The 24,668-nt window shown below is 49.6% G+C and overlaps 2 protein-coding genes across 3 annotated transcripts in view; one reads left to right on the top strand and one right to left on the bottom strand.

Annotated features, from left to right (window-relative positions):
• The window catches only part of SQSTM1 (sequestosome 1), a 68,132-nt gene extending 53,938 nt beyond the window's left edge, over window positions 1-14,194 (bottom strand). The window contains exon 1 of the mRNA XM_044948506.2: window positions 14,068-14,194. The gene's annotated coding sequence lies outside the window, so the exon portion shown is untranslated. The remainder of the gene's footprint in view (window positions 1-14,067) is intronic.
• On the top strand, window positions 14,017-24,383 carry MGAT4B (alpha-1,3-mannosyl-glycoprotein 4-beta-N-acetylglucosaminyltransferase B). Of its 2 annotated transcripts, XM_025293957.3 has the most exons (15): window positions 14,017-14,172; window positions 19,063-19,248; window positions 19,334-19,474; window positions 19,557-19,690; window positions 20,064-20,110; window positions 20,401-20,514; window positions 20,745-20,820; window positions 20,941-21,055; window positions 21,410-21,540; window positions 21,687-21,794; window positions 21,907-22,100; window positions 23,372-23,450; window positions 23,534-23,621; window positions 23,709-23,821; window positions 23,914-24,383. In XM_025293957.3, the coding sequence occupies exons 1-15, from the start codon at window positions 14,076-14,078 to the stop codon at window positions 23,935-23,937; spliced, it is 1,647 nt and encodes a 548-aa protein (XP_025149742.3). In that variant the 5' UTR covers window positions 14,017-14,075; the 3' UTR covers window positions 23,938-24,383. The 2 variants fall into 2 exon arrangements, with proteins under 2 accessions (XP_025149742.3, XP_044804440.2); XM_044948505.2 differs by lacking the exons at window positions 23,534-23,621; window positions 23,709-23,821; window positions 23,914-24,383 and having other exon boundaries at window positions 23,281-23,450.
• The last annotated feature ends 285 nt before the right edge of the window (window positions 24,384-24,668 follow it).

Genomic DNA, 24,668 nt, shown 5'->3' with positions numbered 1-24,668 from the left:
TTTATAGTTTTCTGCATACAGCTCTTTTGTTCCTTCAGTCAGTTCAGTTCAGTTCAGTCAGTCATGTCCGACTCTTTGTGACCCCATGAATCACAGCACACCAGGCCTCCCTGTCCATCACCAACACCCGGAGTTCACTCAGACTCACGTCCATCGAGTCAGTGATGCCATCCAGCCATCTCATTCTCTGTCATCCCCTTCTCCTCCTGCCCCTAATCCCTCCCAGTATCAGAGTCTTTTCCAATGAGTCAACTCTTCACATGAGGTGACCAAAGTACTGGACTTTCAGCTTTAGCATCATTCCTTCCAAAGAAATCCCAGGGCTGATCTCCTTCAGAATGGACTAGTTGGATCTCCTTGCAGTCCAAGGGACTCTCAAGAGTCTTCTCCAACACCAAAGTTCAAAAGCATCAATTCTTTGACACTCAGCTTTCCTCACAGTCCAACTCTCACATCCATACGTGACCACTGGAAAAACCATAGCCTTGACTAGATGGACATTTGTTGGCAAAGTAATGTCTCTGCTTTTGAATATGCTATCTAGGTTGGTCATAACTTTCCTTCCAAGGAGTAAGCGTCTTTTAATTTCATGGCTGCAGTCACTATCTGCAATGATTTTGGAGCCCCAAAAAATAAAGTCTGACACTGTTTCCACTGTTTCCCCATCTATTTCCCGTGAAGTGATGGGACCAGATGTCTTAGGTAGGTTTATTTCTAGATATTTTATTCTTTTTGTTGCAATGGTAAATGGGATTGGTTCCTTAATTTCTTTTTCTGATTTTTCATTTTTAGTGTATAGGAACACAAGTTATCTATGTATTGATTTTGTATCCTGTGACTTTACTAAACTCACTGATTAGCTCTAGTAATTTTCTGATAATATCTTTAGGGTTTTGTATGTATAGTATCTTATCAACAAACAGTGAGAGTTTTACTTCTTTTCTGTTAAGAAGTTTTACTTGTTTTCTTTTCTTTAATCCTATTCTGGATTCCTTTTACTTCTTTTTCTTCTCTGATTGCCATAGTTAGGACTTGCAGAACTCTGTTGAGTAACAGTGGCAAGAGTGGGCACCCTTGTCTTGTTCCTGATCTTAGAAAGAATGCTTTCAGTTTTACACCATTGAGAATAATGTTTGCTGTAGGTTTATCATATATGGCTTTATTATGTTGAGGTTGGTTCCTTTTTGCCCATTTTTGAAGTTTTTATCATAAATGGGTACTGAATTTTGTCAAAATCTTTTTCTGCACCTATTGAGATTATCATATGATTTTTATCTTTCAATTGGTAATGTGTATATCACATTGATTAATTTGTGTATATGGAGGAATCCTTGCATCCCTGAGATAAACCAGACTTGACCATGGTGTATGATCTTTTTAATGTGTTGTTGAATTCTGTTTGCTAGAATTCTATTAAGGATTTTTGAATCTATGTTCATCAGTGATACTGGCCTGTATTTTCTTTTTTTGTGCTGTCTTTAATCTGGTTTTAGGATCAGGGTGATGGTGGCCTCATAGAATGTGAGTTTGGAAGTGTTCCTTCCTCTCTAATGTTTTGAAAGAGTTTAAGAAGGATAGGCCTTACCTCTTCTCTAAATATTTGATAGAATTCACCTGGGAAGCAATCTGGCCCTGTGCTTCTGTTTTGGGGGAGATTTTTTATCACAGTTTTGATTTCTGTGCTTCTAACTGACTTGTTCATAATTTCTATTTCTTCCTGATTCAGTCTTTGAGGCTTGAACTTTGCTAAAAATCTGTCCATTTCTTCCAAGTTGCCCATTTTGTTGGCATACAGTTGCTTGTAATAGTCCCTTATGTCTGTCATAACCTCTCCTTTTTCACTTCTAATTTTATTGATTTGATTCTTCTCTTTTTTTCTTGATGAGTCTGGCTAATGGTTTGTCAATTTTGTTCATCTTCTCGAAGAACCAGCTTTTCGTTTTATTAATCCTTACTACTGTTTCATTCTTTTTCATTTATTTCTGCTCTGATCTTTATGATTTCTTTCCTTCTACTAACTTTGGGGAGGTTTTGTTCTTCTTTTTCCAGTTGTTTTAGATGTAAAGTTAGGCAGTCTATTTAATGTTTTTCTTGAGATAAGATATTGCTATGAACTTCCCTCTTAGAACTGCTCTTGCTGCATCCCATAGGTTTTGGGTCATCATGTTTCATCATTTGTTTCTAAGAATGTTTTTATTTCCCTTTTTATTTCTTTAGTAACTTGTTCATTATTTAGAAATGTATTATTTAGCCTCCATGTGTTTGTTTTTTTTACATTTTTTTCCCCCTGTAGCTGATATTTAGTCTCATAGCATTGTGGTCAGAAACGATGTTCAATACAATTTCAATTTTCTTAAATTTTCTGCGGCTTGACTTGTGACCCAAGATGTGGTCTATCCTGGGGAATGTTCCATGTGCATTTGAAAAGAAGGTGTATTCTTCAGCATTTGGATGGAATGTCCTGAAGATATCAACTACATCCATCTGGTCTAATGTGTCATTTAAGGCTTCTGTTTCTTTGTTAATTCTCTGTTTTGATGGTCTGTCCATTGGTGTGAGTGGGATGTTAAAGTCTCCTACTATTATTGTGTTACTGTTGGGTTTTCCTTTTATGTCTGTTAGTGTTTGTCTTATGTATTGAGATGCTCCTATGTTGGGTGCATCAATATTTACAATTGTTATGTCTTCTTCATGGATTGACCCCTTGATCGTTATGTAGTGTCCTTCCATCTCTTGTAATGGTCTCTATTTTAAAGTCTATTTTATCTGATATAATTATTGCTACTCCTGCTTTCTTTTGATTTCTATTTGCATGGAATATCTTTTTTTCATCCTCTCACTTTCAGTCTGTATGTGTCTCTAGGTCTAAAGTGGGTTTCTTGTAGACAGCAATGTATGTGGGTCTTGTTTTTGTGTCCATTCAGCCAGTCTGCATTTTTTGGCTAGTGCATTTAATCCACTTACATTTAAAGTAATCATCGATATGTATCTGACAAGAATGCAGGAGACCAAGATTTAATCCCTAGGTTGGGAAGATCCCCAGGAGAAAAGAATGCCAATCCATTCCAGTATTCTTGCCTGGAAAATTCCATGGACAGAGGAGCCTGGTGGACTACAGTCCATGGGGGTTGCAAAGAATCAGACGCGACTGAGTGGCTAACACTTTCACTTTTCACTTACGTTCCTAGGAGGGCCGACAGGAGCTACTCCACGTTCAAGGTCAGGAGGGGTGGCAGTGAGGAGATACCCCTTGTCCAAGGTAAGAGAAACCCAAGTAAGATGGTAGGTGTTGCGAGAGGGTATCAGAGGGCAGACACACCGAAACCATAATCACAGAAAACTAGTCAATCTGATCACACGGACCACAGCCTTGTCTAACTCAGTGAAACTAAGCCATGCCCTGTGGGGCCACCCAAGACAGACGGGTCATGGTGGAGAGGTCTGACAGAATGTGGTCCACTGGAGAAGGGAATGGCAAACCACTTCAGTATTCTTGCCTTGAGAACCCCATGAACAGTATGAAAAGGCAAAATGATAGGATACTGAAAGAGGAACTCCCCAGGTCGGTAGGTGCCCAATATGCTACTGGAGATCAGTGGAGAAATAACTCCAGAAAGAATGAAGGGATGGAGCCAAAGCAAAAACAATACCCAGTTGTGGATGTGACTGGTGATAGAAGCAAGGTCTAATATTATAAAGAACAATATTGCATAGAAATCTGGAATGTTAGGTCCACGAATCAAGGCAAATTGGAAGTGGTCAAACAGGAGATGGCAAGAGTGAACATCGACATTCTAGGAATCAGAGCACTAAAATGGACTGGAATGGGTGAATTTAACTCAGATGACCATTATATCTATTACTGTGGGCAGGAATCCCTTAGAAGAAAAGGAGTAGCCATAATGGTCAACAAAAGAGTCCAAAATGCAGTACTTGGATGCAATCTCAAAAACGACAGACAGTATGATACTGGTACTGTTCGTTTCCAAGGCAAACCATTCAATATCACAGTAATCCAAGCCTATGCCCCAACCAGTAACACTGAAGAAGCTGAAGTTGAACGGTTCTATGAAGACTTACAAGACCTTTTAGAACTAACACCCAAAAAAGATGTCCTTTTCATTATAGGGGACTGGAATGCAAAAGTAGGAAGTCAAGAAACACCTGGAGTAACAGGCAAATTTGGCCTTGGAGTATGGAATGAAGCAGGGCAAAGGCTAATAGAGTTTTGCCAAGAGAACACACTGGTCATAGCAAACACCCTCTTCCAACAACACAAGAGAAGACTACGCATGGACATCACCAGATGGTCAACAATGAAATCAGACTGATTCTATTCTTTGCAGCCAAAGATGGAGAAGGTCTATACAGTCAGCAAAAACAAGACTGGGAGCTGACTGTGGCTCAGATCATGAACTCCTTATTGCCAAATTCAGACTTAAATTGAAGAAAGTAGGGAAAACCACTAGACCATTCAGGTATGACCTAAATCAAATCCCTTATGATTATACAGTGGAAGTGAGAAATAGATTTAAGGGACTAGATCTGATAGATAGAGTGCCTGATGAACTATGGACAGATAGATAGAGTGCCTGATGAACTATGGACAGAGGTTCATGACATTGTACAGGAGACAGGAATCAAGACCATCCCCATGGAAAAGAAATGCAAAAAAGCAAAATGGCTGTCTGAGGAGGCCTTACAAATAGCTGTGAAAAGAAGAGATGCAAAAGCAAAGGAGAAAAGGAAAGATATACCCATTTGAATGCAGAGTTCCAAAGAATAGCAAGGAGAGATAAGAAAGCCTTCCTCAGCAATGCAAAGAAATAGAGGAAAACAACAGAACGGGAAAGACTAGAGAGCTCTTCAAGAAAATTAAAGATACCAAGGCAACATTTCATGCAAAAATGGGCTCGATAAAGGACAGAAATGGTATGGACCTAACAGAAGCAGAAGATGTTAAGAAGAGGTGGCAAGAATACACAGAAGAACTGTACAAAAAAGAGCTTCATGACCAAAATAATCATGATGTTGTGATCACTCACCTAGAGCCAGATATCCTGGAATGTGAAGTCACCTAGAGCCAGACATCCTGGAATGTGAAGTCAATGCTTAGAAAGCATCAGTATGAACAAAGCTAGTGGAGGTGATGGAATTCCAGTGGAGCTATTTCAAATCCTGAAAGATGATGCTGTGAAAGTGCTGCACTCAATATGCCAGCAAATTTGGAAAACTCAGCAGTGGCCACAGGACTGGAAAAGGTCAGTTTTCATTCCAATCCCAAAGAAAGACAATGCCAAAGAATGCTCAAACTACCACACAATTGCACTCATCTCACATGCTAGTAAAGTAATGCTCAAAATTCTCCAAGCCAGGCTTCAGCAATACGTGAACCGTGAACTTCCAGATGTTCAAGCTAGTTTTAGAAAAGGCAAAGGAACCAGAGATCAAATTGCCAACATCCGCTGGATCATCAAAAAAGCAAGAGAGTTCCAGAAAAACATCTATTTCTGCTTTATTGACTATGCCAAAGCCTTTGACTGTGTGGATCACAATAAACTGTGGAAAATTCTGAAAGAGATGGGAATACCAGACCACCTGACCTGCCTCTTGAGAAACCTATATGCAGGTCAGGAAGCAACAGTTAGAACTGGACATGGAACAACAGACTGGTTCCAAATAGGAAAAGGAGGATGTCAAGGCTGTATATTGTCACCCTGCTTATTTAACTTATATGCAGAGTACATCATGAGAAACGCTGGGCTGGAGGAAGCACCAGCTGGAATCAAGATTGCCGGGAGAAATATCAATAACCTCAGATATGCAGATGACACCACCCTTATGGCAGAAAGTGAAGAGGAACTAAAAAGCCTCTTGATGAGAGTGAAAGAGGAGAGTGAAAAAGTTGTCTTAAAGCTCAACATTCAGAAAACAAAGATCATGGCATCTGGTCCCATCACTTCGTGGTAAATAGATGGGGAAAGAGTGGAAACAGTGTCAGACTTAATTTTTGGGGGCTCCAAAAATCACTGCAGATGGTGACTGCAGCCATGAAATTAAAAGCCGCTTACTCATTGGAAGGAAAGTTATGACCAACCTAGACAGCATATTCAAAAGTAGAGACATTACTTTGACAACAAAGGTCCATCTAGTCAAGGCTATGGTTTTTCCAGTGGTCATGTATGGATGTGAGAGTTGGACTGTGAAGAAAGCTGAGTGCCAAAGAATTGATGCTTTTGAAGTGTGGTGTTGGAGAAGACTCTTGAGAGTCCCTTGGACTGCAAGGGGATCCAACGAGTCCATTCTAAAGGAGATCAGTCCTTAGTGTTCATTGGAAGGACTGATGCTGAAGCTGAATCTCCAGTACTTTGACCACCTCATGAGAAGAGTTGACTCATTGGAAAAGACTCTGATGCTGGGAGGGATTGAGGGCAGGAGGAGAAGGGGACGGCAGAGGATGAGATGGCTGGATGGCATTACCAACTTGATGGACATGAGTTTGAGTGAACTCCGGGAGTTGGTGATGGACAGGGAGGCCTGGCATGCTGCAATTCATGGGGTCGCAAAGAGTTGGACGTGACTCAGAGACTGAACTGAACTGACTAGAACAGATAAAGAATAAACAAACAGATGAACACAATCACTGAAATAAATACTGTAAAAGGAATCTATAGTGGAATAACTGAGGCAGAAGAATGGATAAATGAGTTGGAAGATAGACTTGTGGAAATAACTGCCGAAGAGCAGAATAAATGAAAAATAATGAAAAGAATTCAGGATAGTCTTAGAGACCTCTGGGACAATATTAAACACACCAACATTTTACTTAAAGGGGTCCCAGAAGAAGAAGAGAAAAAGAAAGTGTCTGAGAAAATTTTTGAAGAGAGTATAGAAAAAAACTTCACTTATGTGGGAAAGGAAATAGTCAATTAAGTCTAAGAAGTGCAGGGAGTCCCAAACAGGATAAACCGAAGGAGAAACATGCCAAGATACACACCGATCTATTCTTTGGAACTCTGCATTTAGATGCTTATATCTTTCCTTTTCTCCTTTGCTTTTCGCTTCTCTTCTTTTCACAGCTATTTGTAAGGCTATATTTTATTTCTGTAAGGCTTTATTTTATTTCTTCTAAGTCCTTGTTAAATGAGTTAATTGATTCTTGCATTTTCTCTATTCTATTTTCAAGGTTTTAGATCATTTTTACTATTATTACTCTGAATTCTTTTTCAAGTAGTTTGCCTTATTTCCTCTCTGTTTATTTGGTATTGTTAATTTCCACCTTGTTCCTTCATTTGTGCAATACTTCTGTCTTTTCATTTTTTTCCTAATCTACCGTGCTTGAGGTCTCCTTTGCCTAGGCTTTAGGGTCATGTCCTTCTTCCTTTTGGTGTCTGCCCTCAGTGGGTAAAGCTGGTCCAGTGGTTTGTGTAGACTTTGTGTTGGGAGGGACTTGTGTCTGCATTCTTGTTGGAGGAGGTGAGTTTCTTTTCCCTCTGCTGGGCAGGGTTGTGCTAGGTGATATGTTTTGGGGTGTCTGTGGGAGTCCCGTCTGTTGATGATTGAATTTGTGCTTTTGTCTTGCTTGTTTGGGTGCGGCATCTTGCACTGGGTGCTGCCAGCAGTTGGGTGATGCTGGGCCTTGTGTACAGGTGAAGACCTTTGTTTGAGTTTTCACTAATTAATACTTCCTGGGGTTAGGAGTTCTCTGGCAGTCCTGGATTCAGCACTTCCACTCCAAAGGCTCAGGCCCAACACTGGTCAGGGAACAGTTCCACAAGTCACTTGTTATGGCATTAAAGGGAATTAAAACAAACACACGAAAACTAAAAACAAAACAAGAAACAAAAGACAAATCCCATATGAATGGTACAAACAAAGTCAGACAAATAATAACAAAAACAATGGACCACGCACACATAAACAAAACCAAAACAGTCCAAAGAAAAGAAAATACAAGAAAGTGACCCAGCAAGTAAAGGAAACCAAAAGTGTTATTGACCAAATAAAAACAAAACTAACTAAAAAAATTAACCAGGAAACAAAACCAAAGCAGAATGCCAACTGGGGGATAAAGCAAAAAAAAAAAAAAAAAAAAAAAATCAAACTAATAACTTGATGAAAAAAAGAAAGAAAAATAAGAAAAAAAATAGAAAAGCAAAGTTAAATAGAAGTATGTAAAAAAGATTTATGTATATTAAAGAATAACTATAGCAGGATAAGAACAATAAGAAAAACATACAAAATAAAAAATTAATTTAAAAAAACTTGTTTAAAGAAGAAAAAAGAAAACAAAAAAACCCACAGACCTGCAAAAGGCGAATGTAGAGGTAGAAGTGTATAAAGGAAATAAAAAGTGTGATTTAAAAAAAAAAATTCTCAAAAGCTTAAATAGAGTTAATAGTAATAATAAAATCGACAACCACAGTAACAGAGCGGGTAAAAAAAAGGAAGAAAAAAAAAGTCCAGAACCAATCAAAATATGAGTAATAATAAATGTTTTTCTCAGATCTCAGCTATCAGTGTCCTTTCCCTTGGTGTGAGTCACAGTCCACCTCCACGTCCCTAGGATACTCTCCAACACTGGGCTGGTCTCCGGACCTGCTGTGGGGACAGCTCAGACTCTAATCTGGCGCTACTCCTGTGTATTCTTTTCTCCAGTGTCCACAGTTGCCAGAGCTACTGCGTTTACTTTTATGGGAACTCTCATTGTCCTTTTATATATTCCATAGATACAGAGTCTGCCTCGTTAACCATGTGGGTTTAATCTGCAGCTTGTACAGCTGGTAGGAAGATTTTCCATCCTCTTCCTTAGTCACACTGCCCCTGGGGTTCAATTGCGATATTACCTTCACCTCTGCATGTGGGTTGTCCACAGGAGTTTGCTCCAGAGGCTTCCCTGGAGGACTTGGGTGTGTCCCAGTGAGGACCAGATACAGAGACAGCACAGCTGCTTGGATTGCAGGGACCCCGGCAGTGCCAGGGACGCAGGAGAGCTGGCAGCTAGGGGAGCAGGAAATATAGGCGCTTAGGGCCTTCTGTAGCCTCTGGCAGCTCTGCCCCAGTAAGGATTGAGCACGAAGGTGGCGCAGCTGCTTGGATCAGGGGGTTTGTCCCTTATTCTTTCCCCATTCAGAAATAACAAGCTTGGAGAAGGAAATGGCAACCAACTCCAGTATTCTTGCTTGGAAAAGCTCACAAACAGAGGAACCTTGTGAGCTACAGTCCATGGGGTCACAAAGAGTTGGACACAACTTAGCAACTAAACAACCACCTCAGATCATCAGGCATTAGATCCTGGAGGTTGGGTTTCCCTGCTATAGAGCACTGTTTTTGTGAAATCTCTGACTGCTTGCCTCTATCAAAATACTTAATAGGCATTACTATTTATAAAATAGATAATCAGTAAGGACCTACTGTATAGCACAAGGAACTCTAAACTCAATACTCTAAAGGCCTATATGGGAAAAAAAATCTGAGAGTGGACACGTGTATGTGTATAACTGATTCACTTTGCTGCACACCTGGAACTAACACAACATTGTACATCAACTATATTCCAATAAAATTAATTTAAAAAAGAAGAAATAACAAACTCTAGGACAAAATATCGGAGAAGGCAGTGGCACCCCACTCCAGTACTCTTGCCTGGAAAATTCCATGGACGGAGGAACCTGGTAGGCTGCAGTCCATGGGGTTGCTAAGAGTCGGACACGACTGAGCGACTTCACTTTCACTTTTCACTTTCATGCATTGGAGAAGGAAATGGCAACCCACTCCAGTGTTCTTGCCTGGAGAATCCCAGGGACGGGGGAGCCTGGTGGGCTGCCGTCTCTGGGGTCGCACAGTCGGACACAACTGAAGCGACTTAGCAGCGGCAGCAGCAGGACAAAATATATTTCCATTCCTCATACCTTCCTTTACTGAAAGCACACATCCTACTTTCCTTAAGCAACCATGACCTATCTTTTACATTAGCGTTCCCTGATTGGACTATCCCATAACCTCTAGAAACATGCATCTTCCGAAAGAACAACTTCTTTCCTTAATGTGGTCTGTGGTAAAAGATATGTGTCTGAGGGCACTCAGGGCTGTGCACTGGGACGACCCTGAGGGATGGGATAGGGAGGGAGGTGGGAGGGGGATTCAGGATGGGGGACACATGTACACCCATGGCTGATTCATGTCAGTGTATGGCAAAACCACTACAATATTGTGAAATAATTAGCCTCCAATTAAAATAAATTAATTTTTTTAAATAAGAAAAAAGATATGTGTCTGATATACTCAAACATCTTTAGTTTCCCCCTCATAAGAAGACAAAAGTAGCAAAGGAGTAAATTTGGATCTGCTTAGCAATTAATGTTCCAATATTTCATCTTATTTGAAATGGCCTGGATCCTCAATGAATTCCTATTAATTAACTTAATTTTGTTTCAAGTTATCAAAATGTGGAGAGACTATTTTAGATGGATATTTCCAAAACATGTAGCTCAGCTGGTAAAGAATTATTCCTATAGAGTTTACCAAAAGCTCTTACCTCAGTAACATTTACTTAAAAATGTAATCATATCATTTTCCCTGTTGACAGATTTTATAACAATATGCACTTATCAACAATAATATGCACTTATTAACTTCCAGTAGGGTGTTCTTTGGAAGGAATGATGCTAAAGCTGAAACTCCACTACTTAGGCCACCTCATGCAGAGTTGACTCATTGGAAAAGACTCTGATGCTGGGAGGGATTGGGGGCAGGAGAAGGGGACGACAGAGGATGAGATGGCTGGATGGCATCACTGACTCGATGGACGTGAGTTTGAGTGAACTCCGGGAGTTGGTGCTGGACAGGGAGGCCTGGCGTGCTGCAATTCATGGAGTCGCAAAGAGTCGGACAGGACTGAGCGACTGAACTGAACTGAACTGAACCCTAAGTACAATAAAAGTATTACATTTAATGTTCATGATTCTAAAGACAGGTCTGTATTAATTAAGCCTACAAGCTTAAAACCAAGCTCTAATACCAAATATTAATTTACTATTATCTCCCAGATCATATGTATCTGGAATGTATTCTGGTGAGTTTTATATTTCTGAGTATGTATATAAGCACTCAGTTTCCTTTAAGCCAATTAAATACAGTTCATTTACAAGTTAATTTTTACATAAAGACAGACAACAGAATCAGAGATCTTTTCGTTTTCCTCCTTGAATTTTAAAAGGTCTCTTTTAATACAAAAATATTTATTCAAAAAGATAAATGCACCCCTATATTCATTACAGCATTATTTACAACAGTCAAGATATGGAAGTAACCTAAGTGTGCATCCATGGATAAATGGATAAAGAGATGTTCATCTTCTTCTCAGAAGATAAAAAAGAATGAAATCTTGCAATTTGTAACAACATGGATGGAACTTGAGGGTCTTAAGTGAAATAAGTAAGGAGAAACACACATACTCTATGATTTCAATCATGTGGAATAAAAACAAACACAACAAACAAATAATATAATAGCAACAAACTCAGATTTGTTGAGACAAATCAGTTTGTTAACTCAGCAGAGAACTGATCAGTGGTTACCAGAGGACAAGGGACTGGGTGAGGGGGGAGCTATGTGGTGATGGATGCTGACTAAACTTACAGGGTGCTCACTCTGTAGTATATACAGATGTTATTTTATGATGCCGTACACTTGCAGCTTACATCATCATGATCATCTTCACCATCATCCTAAATAAAAAAGAGGTGTAATTCTCCCAAAATAAAATGTCTCTTTTTCTTTTCCTCAGTCTGGGGGACTACAGATGGATCAGAAAGTTCCTGAGAGCCCAGGCAAAATAGTTACATTGCAGAGGCAGAGGCAGAAGAGGGGGAAATGCAAGTTCATCTCCCCCCTTTTTTTTCTCTTTAATGTCTAAGTAACCCAAGGCTGGAGTCTCAGGCAATGTGGGCTGTGTTTGAATTTCAAGGCTTAGTGTTCCATCATGCCCACAGTTTTAGCAGAGACTTGAAGGAACAGTTGGACAGACAAAACTGCATAAGATGAAGATCCTTATTTAACATGTACCAGTGACAGAGCTTGACACAAACAAGTTTTCAGGATAACAGGGATGCGAGTGCAGATATAAGGATCAAGGGAGAGGTACAGGGTGAAAGAGCAGAAAGACTGGGGGAAAAAAAAAAACAGCAGGAAAATAAAGGTGAGAATACTGGGAGGATAGGGCTTCCAGCCCCTACATGATATGTTTAAACCTCACTCACTATCCTAAATCTCCCGTCAGGGAGAGCCCACTGGACCGAGGTTTGCACGTGTTAGGCCAGCCTCTCCCACCTCTGCTTGTCACCTGTCAAGGTGAGCTGTTGCCAGCCACAGGCTGAGAGCAGTGATTAGCTGCAGGAGGTCCACTCTCTCAGAAGGATACAACAGAGGAGTAGAAAAGGAGAAAGAAGTAGAGAGATAATAAGAAGGGGAAAGAGACAAAGAGGAAGGGTTAAGCTTTGCCTGATAGAGGCCCCCAGGTGGGACGAAGTGAGGTTCAGGTGATCACTTGTCAGCAGTGGTGATCCCCCAGGCTCCCAGATCTTCTCCTGGGAAGCGGACAACTGTCCCAAGTTGGGTGCCAAAAATCTGCTACTGATCTGGGTTCTTGGCCTTAATCAACAGAAATTGACTAGAGGGGAGACAAGAAATTCAGGCAAGGCTTTATTGGGGTCCTTGCTGCCGCAGCAGTGAGGGAGAGTAACCGGGTCCCTTGCTGGCTCCTGAGGGTGGTGGTGGGGCAACCTGGTTCCTTACATGGGGTGAAGGTAGGGGTGTGTCTAGGGGTTAGTCAGGAGGGGTGGCTTAGACCGTTTGCCCACGCTTCAGGCCAAGTGCAAGGGGCATGCACAGTACCCTGTTTCTGCTCGTGGCTCTTCAGAAGTGGCAGTTGTGGTTTTTGGTCTTTCTGTATCTTGTTCATAATTTGCCCCAACTGCCCACTCACACAGTAACTTTTAGTCCCTTGTAGCGTCTTTGTACGGAGAAGGCAATGGCACCCCACTCCAGTACTCTTGCCTGGAAAATCCCATGGACAGAGGAGCCTGGTAGGCTACAGTCCATGGGGTCGCTAAGAGTCGGACACGACTGAGCGACTTCACTTTCACTTTTCACTTTCATGCGTTGGAGAAGGAAATGGAAACCCACTCCAGTAACTTGCCTGGAGATTCCCAGGGACAGAGGAGCCTAGTGGGCTGCCGTCTACGGGGTCGCACAGAGTCGGACACGACTGAAGCGACTTAGCAGCAGCAGCAGCAGCAGCGCCTTTGTATTTTGTTGCTGGATAAGACCTTTGTGCAGGTGCAAGCACCGCAGCTAAGGGCTCCAGATCCCGGCCTGTCTCACTTCTGCCTAAACCCCTCAGACCTGGGACAGGGGCCTGAGGGTCGTCAGTTAACCCGACTGAGGTCCAAATATGGGTTGGGGAAGTTCATAAGGAAAACGTTATTGAGAAGGGGTTGGGGACTGACGCACGCCGCCAGCACAGCGGACCGCACAGTCTGGCAGGCTCATGCTTCGACCTACCTGAGCCCAGAGCCCAGGGCCCGCCACCCGCACCCCGCGAAGTCCAGGACGTCTAAGCCCTCACGCGGGGCCGGGGCCGCGGCCGCGAAGCGGACCGGCGCGATCCCGGGCGTTCGTCCCCCACCCCGCCCCTCGCGTACCGGTGTCGGCAGCGGGTGATGCGGCCCCTTTAAGTCCCGGCCGCCCCGCCCTTCGCAGCCAACTCCGCGGCGGCCCGGGATCCAGGCCGGGCCGCGGCTCTCGCCGCGCAGCCTAACCCAGCCCGGCCCGGCCCGGCCCGAGCGCCGAGCCTAGGCCGTCCGCTTCCCACAGCCTGGAGGAGCCGGCGGTGCGGCGCCCGGCCCGGTCCGCAGCCCGGCAGGCCGGCCCGCACCTCCGCCCGGCCCCGGGCTCGCAGCCCCTCCCCGCCCCGGGGCCGGGGCCCCTGCAGCCTCCCGGTCCCGGCGCTCCGGCCCCGGCCCCCCGGGCCATGCGGCCTCGGCCCCGCCGGCGCCCACCGCGTACCTGAGGAGATGAGGCTCCGCAATGGCGCCTTCCTGACGCTGCTGCTCTTCTGCCTGTGCGCCTTCTTCTCGCTCTCCTGGTACGCGGCGCTCAGCGGCCAGAAAGGTGAGCCCCTCCCCGCCGGCGCTGCCCCGCTCCCCTCCCGCCCCGGGCGCCGGCCTCGGCAGCGGGGCTCGGGCGCCCGCCGCGGAAGGCGGCCGGAAGCCGGCGCCGGCGCCCCCTCCCCGCCCGGCCGGCGCGGGGGGACGCCCCTCCCTGCGCGCCCCCACTTGTTTGCTGCCGGAGAAACGAAATTCTCCGCGGCCCGGGGCTGGGCCTCGAGGCGGGGGCCGGGCGGGCGCTCGGGACTGGCCTCCGCGAGTTTTGCCCGCGCTGGGGCGGGTCGCCCCCTCTGGCGAGCGGGGGACCTCAGAGTTCTCAGAGAGGGGAGGGAGACACAGGGGCAGAGGCGGCTTCGCCGGCTCCGGGCACATGGATGCCCCGTTCCGGAGAGCCGCGTGAAGTGGCAACCGGCCGCGCAGGCGGCACTGTCACTTCCCACCACCGCTCCGCCCCGGCTGTGGCCCCAGGACTCCCCCACGGGGAAGCGGGCGCTGCGGAAGCCTTCCTCAGGCTGCTGGCCTGCGGGGTGCCTTGGGGGCCTCAGGAGCAGCCCACCTGGCTACCGGTTAACTTGCGTTATGTGGCCTCACGTGAAGTTTGCTCCAGCTAGCCAGTCCACCGCCGAGGCCCCCCGAGTCTGCTAGCACACTTCGGGCTGAGGGGGCAGACCCCAGCACTGGCTCCATGTTGGTTGGGATGGATGGGGCTGAGTGGAGCGTTTGCTGAGGGCACAAAGCTGAGGAGGCCCTCGCAGGCCTCTGTCGACCCAGCTTGCAGCACCAGAGGCAGCAGGAAAAGCTGCTTCCTTCCTGCCTCTAGCTTTCCCTGCAGGAGGCCTAGGCAGGCTCGGGCTGACCTCAGCCTTGCCCCCACCTCCTGCTTCCCTGTCCCCAGCAGAGGCTGCAGGAGGAGACTTTCTGACCCTCGAAGTCCCCGTGTCCCACCTGGCTCCTGCCCACCCAGCTCAGCCCAGCCCTGTTTGGGTGGAGGCTTGGGCTGTCCTTGGGGCACCAGAAGGCCTGGAAGGAGAACCCTAGGACTTGGTACATGGAGGCCACGGCTGGAGCAGAGTTCTCTGTAGGTCTCTGTATGTGGAGTGTTCGACCCAGGGAAGGGCATGGCTGGGGCAGAGTTCTGTGTAGGTGAGGTGTGTCACCTAGGGGAGGACACTTTGGACCCTCAGCAGAGTGGCCACGTAGGCAGACTGGCTTGGAGGCCAAGGTGGGGCCGTACCTCATGGGCTGGGGCACATTTGTTCAGTTGTGAGTGAAGTAATGAGCCCTTGCACCCTGCCCTGGGCGAGGCCACAGTTCCTAGGTGCCTCTTGCAGCAGCCGCATGCTCTCAGCTGGATGTCAGGAATTGCAATGTCAGACCCCCACCTGTGCCAGGACTCCAGACTGTGAGTCTGACTAGCCACAGTGTCCAGGAGCATGGGAGTGAGGGAGATACCCATGGCTCCATTTAGGCCTACTCTCCCTAGGGGCTTCCCAGGTGGCCCTAGTGGTAAAGAACCTGCCTGCCAATGCAGGAGACTTAAGAGATGCGGGTTTGATCCCTGCGTCGGGAAGATCTCTTGGCATGGCAGTCCACTCCAGGATTCTTGCCTGGAGAATCCCATGGACAGAGGAGCCTGGCAGACTACAGCCCATGGGGTTGCAAAGAGTTGGACACAACTGAAGCTTCTTAGCAGCAGCAGTAGCAGTTCCCTAAGGGAAGCATCCAGGAACCTGGTCAAAGAAGTGGGGTTCAGATGCAGGGTCCTTGTCCCTGGGGCCTGAAAGCCCAGAAGCCTGTGACATGTGACAAGAGGGTCACCTGGGCCTTCCTTACTGAGGGCTGCTACTCTTTTGGGGGGTCCAGTAGGATCTGGTCTTTGAAGGCCTGAAGAGAAGCCTGAGTCTGGGCTCTTACATGAACCTTTATCATTTTTACATTCAGATGACTGTATTAAGCCTGTAGGGAAGCCAGACTAAGTCTGAGACGAGACTGGACCTTGGCTTCCAGTTTGCAGTGAATACGGAACTCAGGAGAGGGCTGGCCCTGGCAGGGATGCTTAGAGGAAAAGCAGAAGAACCCAGATCTGTAGGGAAGGGAAGAGGTGGGCAGGGAGCCAGAGAGAAAGGAAAGTAGGAGCAGGTGGCATCCTGGAAGCCAAGGGCCAGGAAGGACATATAGGCCTTGGCAAGACCCTGGATGCAGGTTTCAGGCTCACTTTCACATCCAGCCTTGACAAAATTTGTGCATCAGCTCCACTAATGCTCCGGTTATAGCCCTGCGAAAGGTCCCCAGGGAAGACAGCAGACTCTCCAGGGGGTTAGCCTGAGCCACACAGCCCTCCCCGTGTCTAGGCTGTCCCCTCTCTTAGACTTCAGCAATGATGGATGCCCGTCTTGACCCCTGGGAGAGTGGAGGCAAATCCTGGAGAGGAGGTGGCCACCTGCCCCCTTCTCCATGCTTCTGCCCCCTGCAGGTTAAGAGCAGACCTTCACTGGGCCCGGCACCTGTCTGTGCCTCTCTGAGCCTATTTTTCCATCCCTCGGTACAGGGCACAGGGTCTGTGCCCCAGCTTCAACCTTGAAATCTGTTTCTTTAATGAAGAGGGACCCAAAGGGAAGCTTGTGGTCTGTGGGCCTCAGATATCTTGATTATTTTGCCTTCTGGTAGAGGGAGGCGCAGGAAAGCCTCCAGTAGTGTGACCACAGCTGCCCCCAGAACTTGGAAAGAGGAAAGCTTCTGGCAAGAGGACCAGGGTAGGGAGCAGGCTATGCCCAGGCCTCAGTGGCCAGGGTGATTCAGCAGAGCCCACCTCTGGGTCCACCTAGGACAGGCTAAGGTTGGACAGAGCTCAGCCTACTTAAAAATCAGGGAAGGCCACATGTGGGGGAGCAGGGGCAGCAGGCAGAGAGAGTGAGGCCTCCTTACGCTCCCTCCACCTCACAGAGGGCCCCGCTGCAGGGGGCTTCCTTGGGTATAGCCAGTATCATTGGGGTGGGCATCAGGGACAGTAGGTAGGTAGGTGGAGACTGCAGGAGGGAGGCCACCTACCTGCTTGGGCAGCTCTGAACCACATCCTACCAGGCCTCAGCACTCCCCAGTTAGGCTTCCTATTGGCCACTGGGCGGGGGAGTGATGGGGGTGGCCAGCGCCCTGTTTAAAGGGTCAGGTTTCTGGGGTAACCTGGCCTCGGAACCCAGAGCAGAGCCTCAAAGATCTGGTAACCTGACTCCTAACTCCCTCCCCAATGGGGCTGTTCTGAGCACAGAAGCTTGAAGTGGCCTGGCCGTTGGCCCCAGGGGCAGCGTGTGGGGAGGGAGACTGGGGCAAGCTTCTGACTTTGGAGTGCCTTATCAAGGACCTGCTTGGCTCCCCTGCTCTCCCCCCGCTCTGGCCTCTCTGTCCTTCCTAGGAGCTGCTCCTTTCTCTTTTTCCGGAACTTAGCACTTAGGTCTCTGCCCTAGCTACAGGAGGGGGTGTCCTGGGATGACCGAATTTTGCCTTGGTCATGACCTTTGGAGTATCTGGTTGTGGCGAAGTGACACCATCCCAGGGCATTCTGGGGGTTGTGATCCCCCTGAGGGATCAAAGAATATAAGAGCTGCCTGAAGATGAGAGGGGAGAAATCTGGAAGGCTTCGGAGACTTGGAGAGTTTTGCACCGAGGCCTTGAAGGCTCCACGGGCTTTCATTAGGCCCAGAAGAGAAAAGGGAATCCCAGGCAGATGAAACAAGCATATGTGAGAGCATAGACGTCAGACGAGGAAAAGGCAGTGTGTGTGATAGCAAAAAAGGAGGGCAAAAGCCAGATTCGAAGGGCCTTGAGAGTGAACAGCCTGGCAGGACCTGGCTGCCTCAGCAGCAGCAGCAGATAGCACATTGTTTTTGTCTCATTCTTGATGGCTCGGCCCTGCCAGGCCAGTGGAGCCAGGTACTTGACACCCTAGGGCTCCCTGTCCACTGTCAGGCAGCCCTACCTCTGTGCTGCTTCAGGCCCATGTCCACCTCGGAGCCTGCAGATGGGACCCCGCTGGAGGTTCTGATCCAGGTCCCTCTGGGTGGCATGGTTCAGGCCTGGGATAGCTCTTCAGAGAAGCAGGCCTCAGGGCATTCAGAGCTTGTGTTCCCTCTCTGCTGTTGGGACCTGTGACTCGTTTTTCAACTTCTTTTGTTCCTCTGAGCACTAGGGGCTGTAACTGCAGCGGTCTCCCCACCCCCCACTATGTGCGATTATGAATCCAGAGCTGGTGTCTAGAGTAGAATGACCGCCATGGGGACAGTGATGAATGCGTGTCCGGGGCTCAGTCCTACTTGGAGGATAGGAGGGGATGTTCAGGGAGGTTTTCTGTCCCCAAGACCCCCATGAGTCTTCTCCCACAGACTGACCCACAGTATACCCCAAGGAGCCTTGGGGATGGGGCTGCCTGTGATCTCTGTGAAGTAGGGTGGGAAGCGAAGTGCAGAGGCTGAAAGAAGGAACAGGGGAAAGCTGGCCTCAACATAAGAACTGCTTGAGGAAGGCGGGTCTTGGATGGGCCCTTGGATGTCCTGCCTCCCGGAAGGAGGAGATGCTGCAAGGAGAAGCAGGAAGGGGCTGTGAGAGCTACTGGGAGGAGAGAACTCAGTCCTAGGCTTTTCCACCTCCAGCTTAGTTTGTCCCCCCTGGGCCTGGAAGTGGTCCTGCAGCCTGCACTAGAGAGGACTAATTCCCCCGTGGAGGCTTTTCTTCTGCAGGTGTGAGTGTCACTGAGACTGCCGAGTGACTTTTATGTAAGCCCATGGGACTCACACGTAGCAGGCATGAGAACAGATGTGCACAGATGTGTGTGCTGACACCCTCGGGGGGCAGCAGGTCAGCTCTAGGCTGCCCCCTGGTGACAGCGTGCACACCACTCAAGGTGATGTGGTGGACGTCTACCAGCGGGAGTTCCTGGCCCTGCGTGACCGCTTGCATGCAGCCGAGCAGGAGAGCCTCAAGCGCTCCAAGGAGCTCAACCTGGTGCTGGATGAGATCAAGAGGGCCATGTCCGAGAGACAGGCGCTGCGAGATGGAGACAGCAATCGCACCTGGGGCCGCCTACCTGGTGAGGCGCGGGAGCGAGACGCGGTGAGGGCGCCAAGCTGGTGGTTAAGCTCCTTGTCTGACCTGCCCCTTCCCGACCCACCCAGAGGATCCGCGCCTGAAGCCGTGGAACGTCTCGCACAAGCACGTGCTGCACCTTCCCACTGTCTTCCACCACCTGCCACACCTGCTGGCCAAGGAAAGCAGCCTGCAGCCGGCCGTGCGCGTGGGCCAGGGCCGCACCGGAGGTAGGGGGCGTGGGAGAGGCAAGAGGCAGGCGGCGGGGCGGTCCCCACGTGTGCCCAGGGCCGACCCTCCGCGTCCCCACAGTGTCGGTGGTGATGGGCATCCCCAGCGTGCGGCGCGAGGTGCACTCCTACCTGACTGACACGCTGCACTCACTCATCTCGGAGCTGAGCCCGCAGGAGAAGGAGGACTCGGTCATCGTGGTGCTGATTGCAGAGGCGAGTGGGCGGGGCCAGGCCGGGTGCTCAGGGCAGGGCGCGGCCTAAAGGAGCGGGGAGAGGAAAACAGCAGGGTTTCGGAGGAGACTCGCAAGTTCAGTTGGTTTCATTCACAAACTTGCCAAGGTAAAAAATTAAAAGGAAAGAGACAGTTTACTTTCTCCTCTTGGGGATGTGAAGTTACACAGTCCGCCCCACCCCTTGGCCCCAGGTATCTAGAAGGGCTTTCTCTGAGGCACCTATGGTCCCTATGCCCAGCCCTACTTAGCCTTTAGGATGGTGGGAGAAAGAGCTGTGTCCTTCCCCCAGCCTTTTCTTCCAGGCCATTTGGGGTGACAGCCTGACTCAGGGAGGGCACTTGGTCTTCCCACAGACTGACCCACAGTATACCTCGCTGGTGACAGAGAATATCAAGGCCTTGTGAGTACTGGCAGCCCAGCAAGGCTGGTGAAGGGAGGACTCTCTGTGAGGTGCTGGGCAGGCAGGAGCCTTGCATCTGTGGGAAAGGGTGCTTCCCTTCTTGGCTGTGGGGGTGGGTATGTAGTGATGACCCAACCCCTCTGAAGCCTCTGTGTGTCAGCAGGATGGGTGTGATATCGGGGGATGTCTGCCTGGTGGGCTTTAGGTAAAGGACGGGGTCTAGCTAGCTCAGCTCTGCCCCTGCTCTGGTCCCTGGAGTCTGCAAACTCACTGGGCCTTCCTGTCCCCAGGTTCCCTACGGAGATCCATTCTGGGCTCCTGGAAGTCATCTCCCCTTCCCCCCACTTCTACCCTGACTTCTCCCGCCTCCGAGAGTCCTTTGGGGACCCCAAGGAGAGAGTCAGGTACTAGTCCTATCCCTCTTCCTGTGCCCCCAGCCACCTGCCCCCTGTGCTAAGGAACCTAGCCTGTGGGTGTCTTGAGTCCCAAGTCCTTTTCTGCACTGCCTCCATTGTTCCATTGGAGGGCCCCTGCATGGGGGCGGGGGGCCTGCTACCCACTCAGTGGCCTCTGTGGTGGCCACACTGGAGGTGGAGGGGTCTGAGCTCTTGAGGCCCCTTCCCCTGGTCCGCAGGTGGAGGACCAAACAGAACCTTGATTACTGCTTCCTCATGATGTATGCACAGTCCAAAGGCATCTACTACGTGCAGGTGAGCACTGATGCCCTGCTCTGGCTCCCTTTCCCCCTGCCCGGGCCTGGGTGGCGAGCCCTGCCCTCCCTGTGCCCATCCTTAGTCTTGGCCCCCTTCTACCTTGCCACCACTGTGCAGCTGGAAGACGACATCATAGCCAAGCCCAACTACCTGAGCACCATGAAGAACTTTGCACTCCAGCAGCCCTCGGAAGACTGGATGATCCTGGAGTTCTCCCAGCTGGGTTTCATTGGTGTGCCAGCCCCCTCCCTGCCCAACTGGCCTGACCAGACTATCTCTCTCCAGCCCACTTCTGCCTCTGTCATCAGCTCTCAGCCCCCTGCCCTGTTCCCAAGCCCAGGTCAGGCTCTGAGTCTTTTCCTAGAGTGCCCGCTGTAGCCACTCCTGGCCTATTCCTGCCTGCCCCTCTGCATCAAGATGTTTGGGCTCACCAGCCCATCCGCCCTCTTCTTACCCACACCTGCCTGCAGCCAGCCAGAGGTTTTGCTGTGGGACCCTCCCCAGACTCCCCCACAGGGATTAAGAGGAAGTAGGTCAGGGCAGAGCTGCCTTCTCAGCACCCTTTTCCCCCTACTCCTACCCTCAGGGAAGATGTTCAAGTCGCTGGACCTGAGCGTCATTGTGGAATTCATCCTTATGTTCTACCGGGACAAGCCCATTGACTGGCTCCTGGACCACATTCTTTGGGTGAAGGTCTGCAACCCTGAGAAGGATGCGGTGAGCAGGGCCTGCAAAGAGGCGGGCGGGGCGGTGGAGCGAGCAGCCTCCTTCAGGGACTGTTGGTGACCGTGCGCCCGACGGGAGGAGACTGTTGCTGGCTGGAGGAGTTTGCCTTCAGCCCGTGTGTCACCCTCCCTCCACAGAAGCACTGCGACCGGCAGAAGGCCAACCTGCGGATCCGCTTCAAGCCCTCCCTCTTCCAGCACGTGGGCACTCACTCCTCACTGGCGGGCAAGATCCAGAAACTGAAGGTGGGCGGTGCCGCCCTGGGGCGGGTCGAGCACAGCAGAGCCTCCGCCGAGCTCAGGCAAGGAGGCGGCGGGCAGTCCAGGCCACCGAGCACCTGTGTCCCTCCGCCACCAGGACAAGGACTTTGGGAAGCATGCGCTGCGGATGGAGCACGTGAACCCACCGGCAGAGGTGAGCACGAGCCTCAAGACGTACCAGCACTTCACCCTGGAGAAGGCCTACCTGCACGAGGATTTCTTCTGGGCCTTCACACCCTCTGCAGGGGACTTCATCCGCTTCCGCTTCTTCCAGCCGCTGCGACTGGAGCGGTCAGTGCCATCGCCCACAGACCCACTTTGGGGGAGGGGGAGGGTGGCTACCGCGATTCAAGCCTCACCACAACTTTCTGACCCTACAGATTCCCCTCTGTGACCCCCCCAGCAGATTATTTAATGTTGTTAGGTTTTCTTATCTGAAAAGTGTAGCTCAGAACAGTAGCTACAGAGTTCCCTGGTCCAGTGGAAAGACTCAGGCTTTCACTGCTGTGGAACCGGGTTCAGGCCTCGGTTGGCGAAATAAGATCCATAAGCTGCATGTGGTGAGGACAAAACAAAAAGGAACAGTAGCTACTTCATAAAGGCAAGTCCAGCATCGCCCACAGGAGCTTGGTGACATTGCCCGTCACCATCGGCCTTTTGAGTAAGTTGCCTTGTACAGTCCAACAACCACTTTGGGTAGTGCCCAACTTGGCCCAGTACCACAGGGCCCACTGAAAGGTTGTTGCTGAGCTGTGAAAGACGCTGGCATTCTTGGCCTCCAGAGGAGAGGAATTCAGTCCGGGGCCAGAGACAAGGCTTGATCGCTCAGAGCTTTTGTGTGATAAAGTTTTATTAAAGTATAAAAGAGATAGAGAAAGCTTCTGACATAGGCATCAGAAGAGGGCAGAAAGAGTTGCCCCCCTGCTAGCTTTTAGCAGTATGTTATATACCTATCAGCAGGTTGCTAAGAGAAAGGAGATGTCTCAAAATGCAGAGTGGCACCAGGCCCCTCACCCACAACATGCATTTTGAGATAACATTGATATCAGGTGAGTCATCCCTGGCCATAAAACAATTGACATGAATCTTGAAGAAAGGCAGGTTTCCGAGTAAATATGTAGCTTCATTAACATAGATTAGGAGAACAATGTATGAGTAAAATATACCGGTTTGTTGAGCCCTTACTGGTTCTGAGTCTTAAGCAGAATCAACTTGGAAGAAAGACAGTCTAGAGTAAATACATAGTTCATTAACATGGCTTAAGAAAACCACTTCCATAAGAAAAACATTGGTTAGCTCAAGGTTTGAGAAAAGTTAGGTTCAGGTGGAACCAGGTGTCATCATGGCAACAGAGAATTTTACCTCCTTTTAATTTTGTGTAGAGAAGGAAAAAAATGTCTAACACTTGCCTGTTTCCTCCATTTGGAGAACCTGGCCTTCCTTCCTGTTCCCCTCTCACCACCAACTGCAGTCCTGGCCCAGGCCTGGCCTTTTCTCTGCTGGGCGTCATGCCTAGGCAGTGCCCCACCCCTGCAGCAGCTCACAGGCCTGTCTGGCCGCAGGTTCTTCTTCCGTAGTGGCAACATCGAGCACCCAGAGGACAAGCTGTTCAACACATCTGTGGAGGTGTTGCCCTTTGATGTGAGTGTGGTTGGTGGGGAGGTGTGCACTGAGGCCTGCCCCTCCCACAGCCACCGGCTTCAGCCCCTTGATTTTGCCCCCAGAACCCCCAGTCAGACAAGGAGGCCCTGCAGGAGGGCCATTCGGTCACTCTGCAGTACCCTCGGAGCCCTGATGGCTACCTTCAGATAGGTGAGTGAGGGGCTACTGAGCGGAGGTGGGGGCGAGGCTCGATGAGCAGGGCTCTTGGGGCCGCCTCTCACTGCTGCGCTCCCCCAGGCTCCTTCTACAAGGGCGTGGCACAGGGTGAAGTGGACCCTGCTTTCGGCCCCCTGGAAGCACTGCGCCTCTCCATCCAGACAGACTCACCTGTGTGGGTCATTCTGAGCGAGGTGACATGGGGCAGGGGATGGGGAGCTGTACCCAGCAGCTAAACTCCAGCGTTCCCTGAAACCCCAGCTGACACTGAGCCTGGTTCTTCCAGATTTTCCTGAAAAAGGCTGACTAAGCTGAGACTTATGAAGGTGCATTTCAGCTGGTCCTGAAGCCCGGGAGACCTGAGATGTCGCCGCTGCCCCCGGAGGGCCAGGCACGGCTACCCCAGTCTGCGGGGTTCTGCCTGGGACGGCGCTCCGCCGGCCTGGGGTGGCCGCTGGCCCGGAGGCCCCAGGAACTGGTGCTGCCCCGCCCGCCGGCCGCGGGGAAGAGGCAGGCGGCGCCTACACTGTGCCTGAGGCCGGCCGCGCCGCCCGGAGCCGCTCCCACCTGGCCGCCTTGGGCCAGGCCGTTTTAGAAGAGCTTTTTCCTGGACACCCACTGTCTCTGGCGCGAACACTGGAATGCATATACTACTTTATGTGCTGTGTTTTTTATTCTTGGATACATTTGATTTTTTCACGTTAAGTCCACATATACTTCTATAAGAGCGTTCCTTGTAATAAAGGGTTAATGACGTGTTCGCCTCTAATCTGGCTGTATCATCAGGCGCCCCTGCCTTGCCCCGTGGCCCAGCACGACCTAGCCTCCATTTCCTGGGAGTGGCGGCTTGGTAACTAGGTAACTGATGGAGCTAGTGTGGAATCTGGGTCTCCCCCCCACCCCCCCCCCTTCCAAGATGACCTTCCTCAGAGCCCTCCCCCTAGCACACATCATAGCTATGGAAGTGCCTGCACCCGCCTCTCAAACAAAGGCACACCCCCGTCTCCTCTCCCCACGCATTCGTGGGTCTCGCCCTGCTTT

The sequence above is a fragment of the Bubalus bubalis genome, chromosome 9 (assembly GCF_019923935.1).
Source record: "Bubalus bubalis isolate 160015118507 breed Murrah chromosome 9, NDDB_SH_1, whole genome shotgun sequence".
Classification (NCBI taxonomy): domain Eukaryota; kingdom Metazoa; phylum Chordata; class Mammalia; order Artiodactyla; family Bovidae; genus Bubalus; species Bubalus bubalis.
The sequence above is the reverse complement of the archived record's forward strand: the minus strand, read 5'-3'. Positions and strand labels throughout refer to the sequence as shown.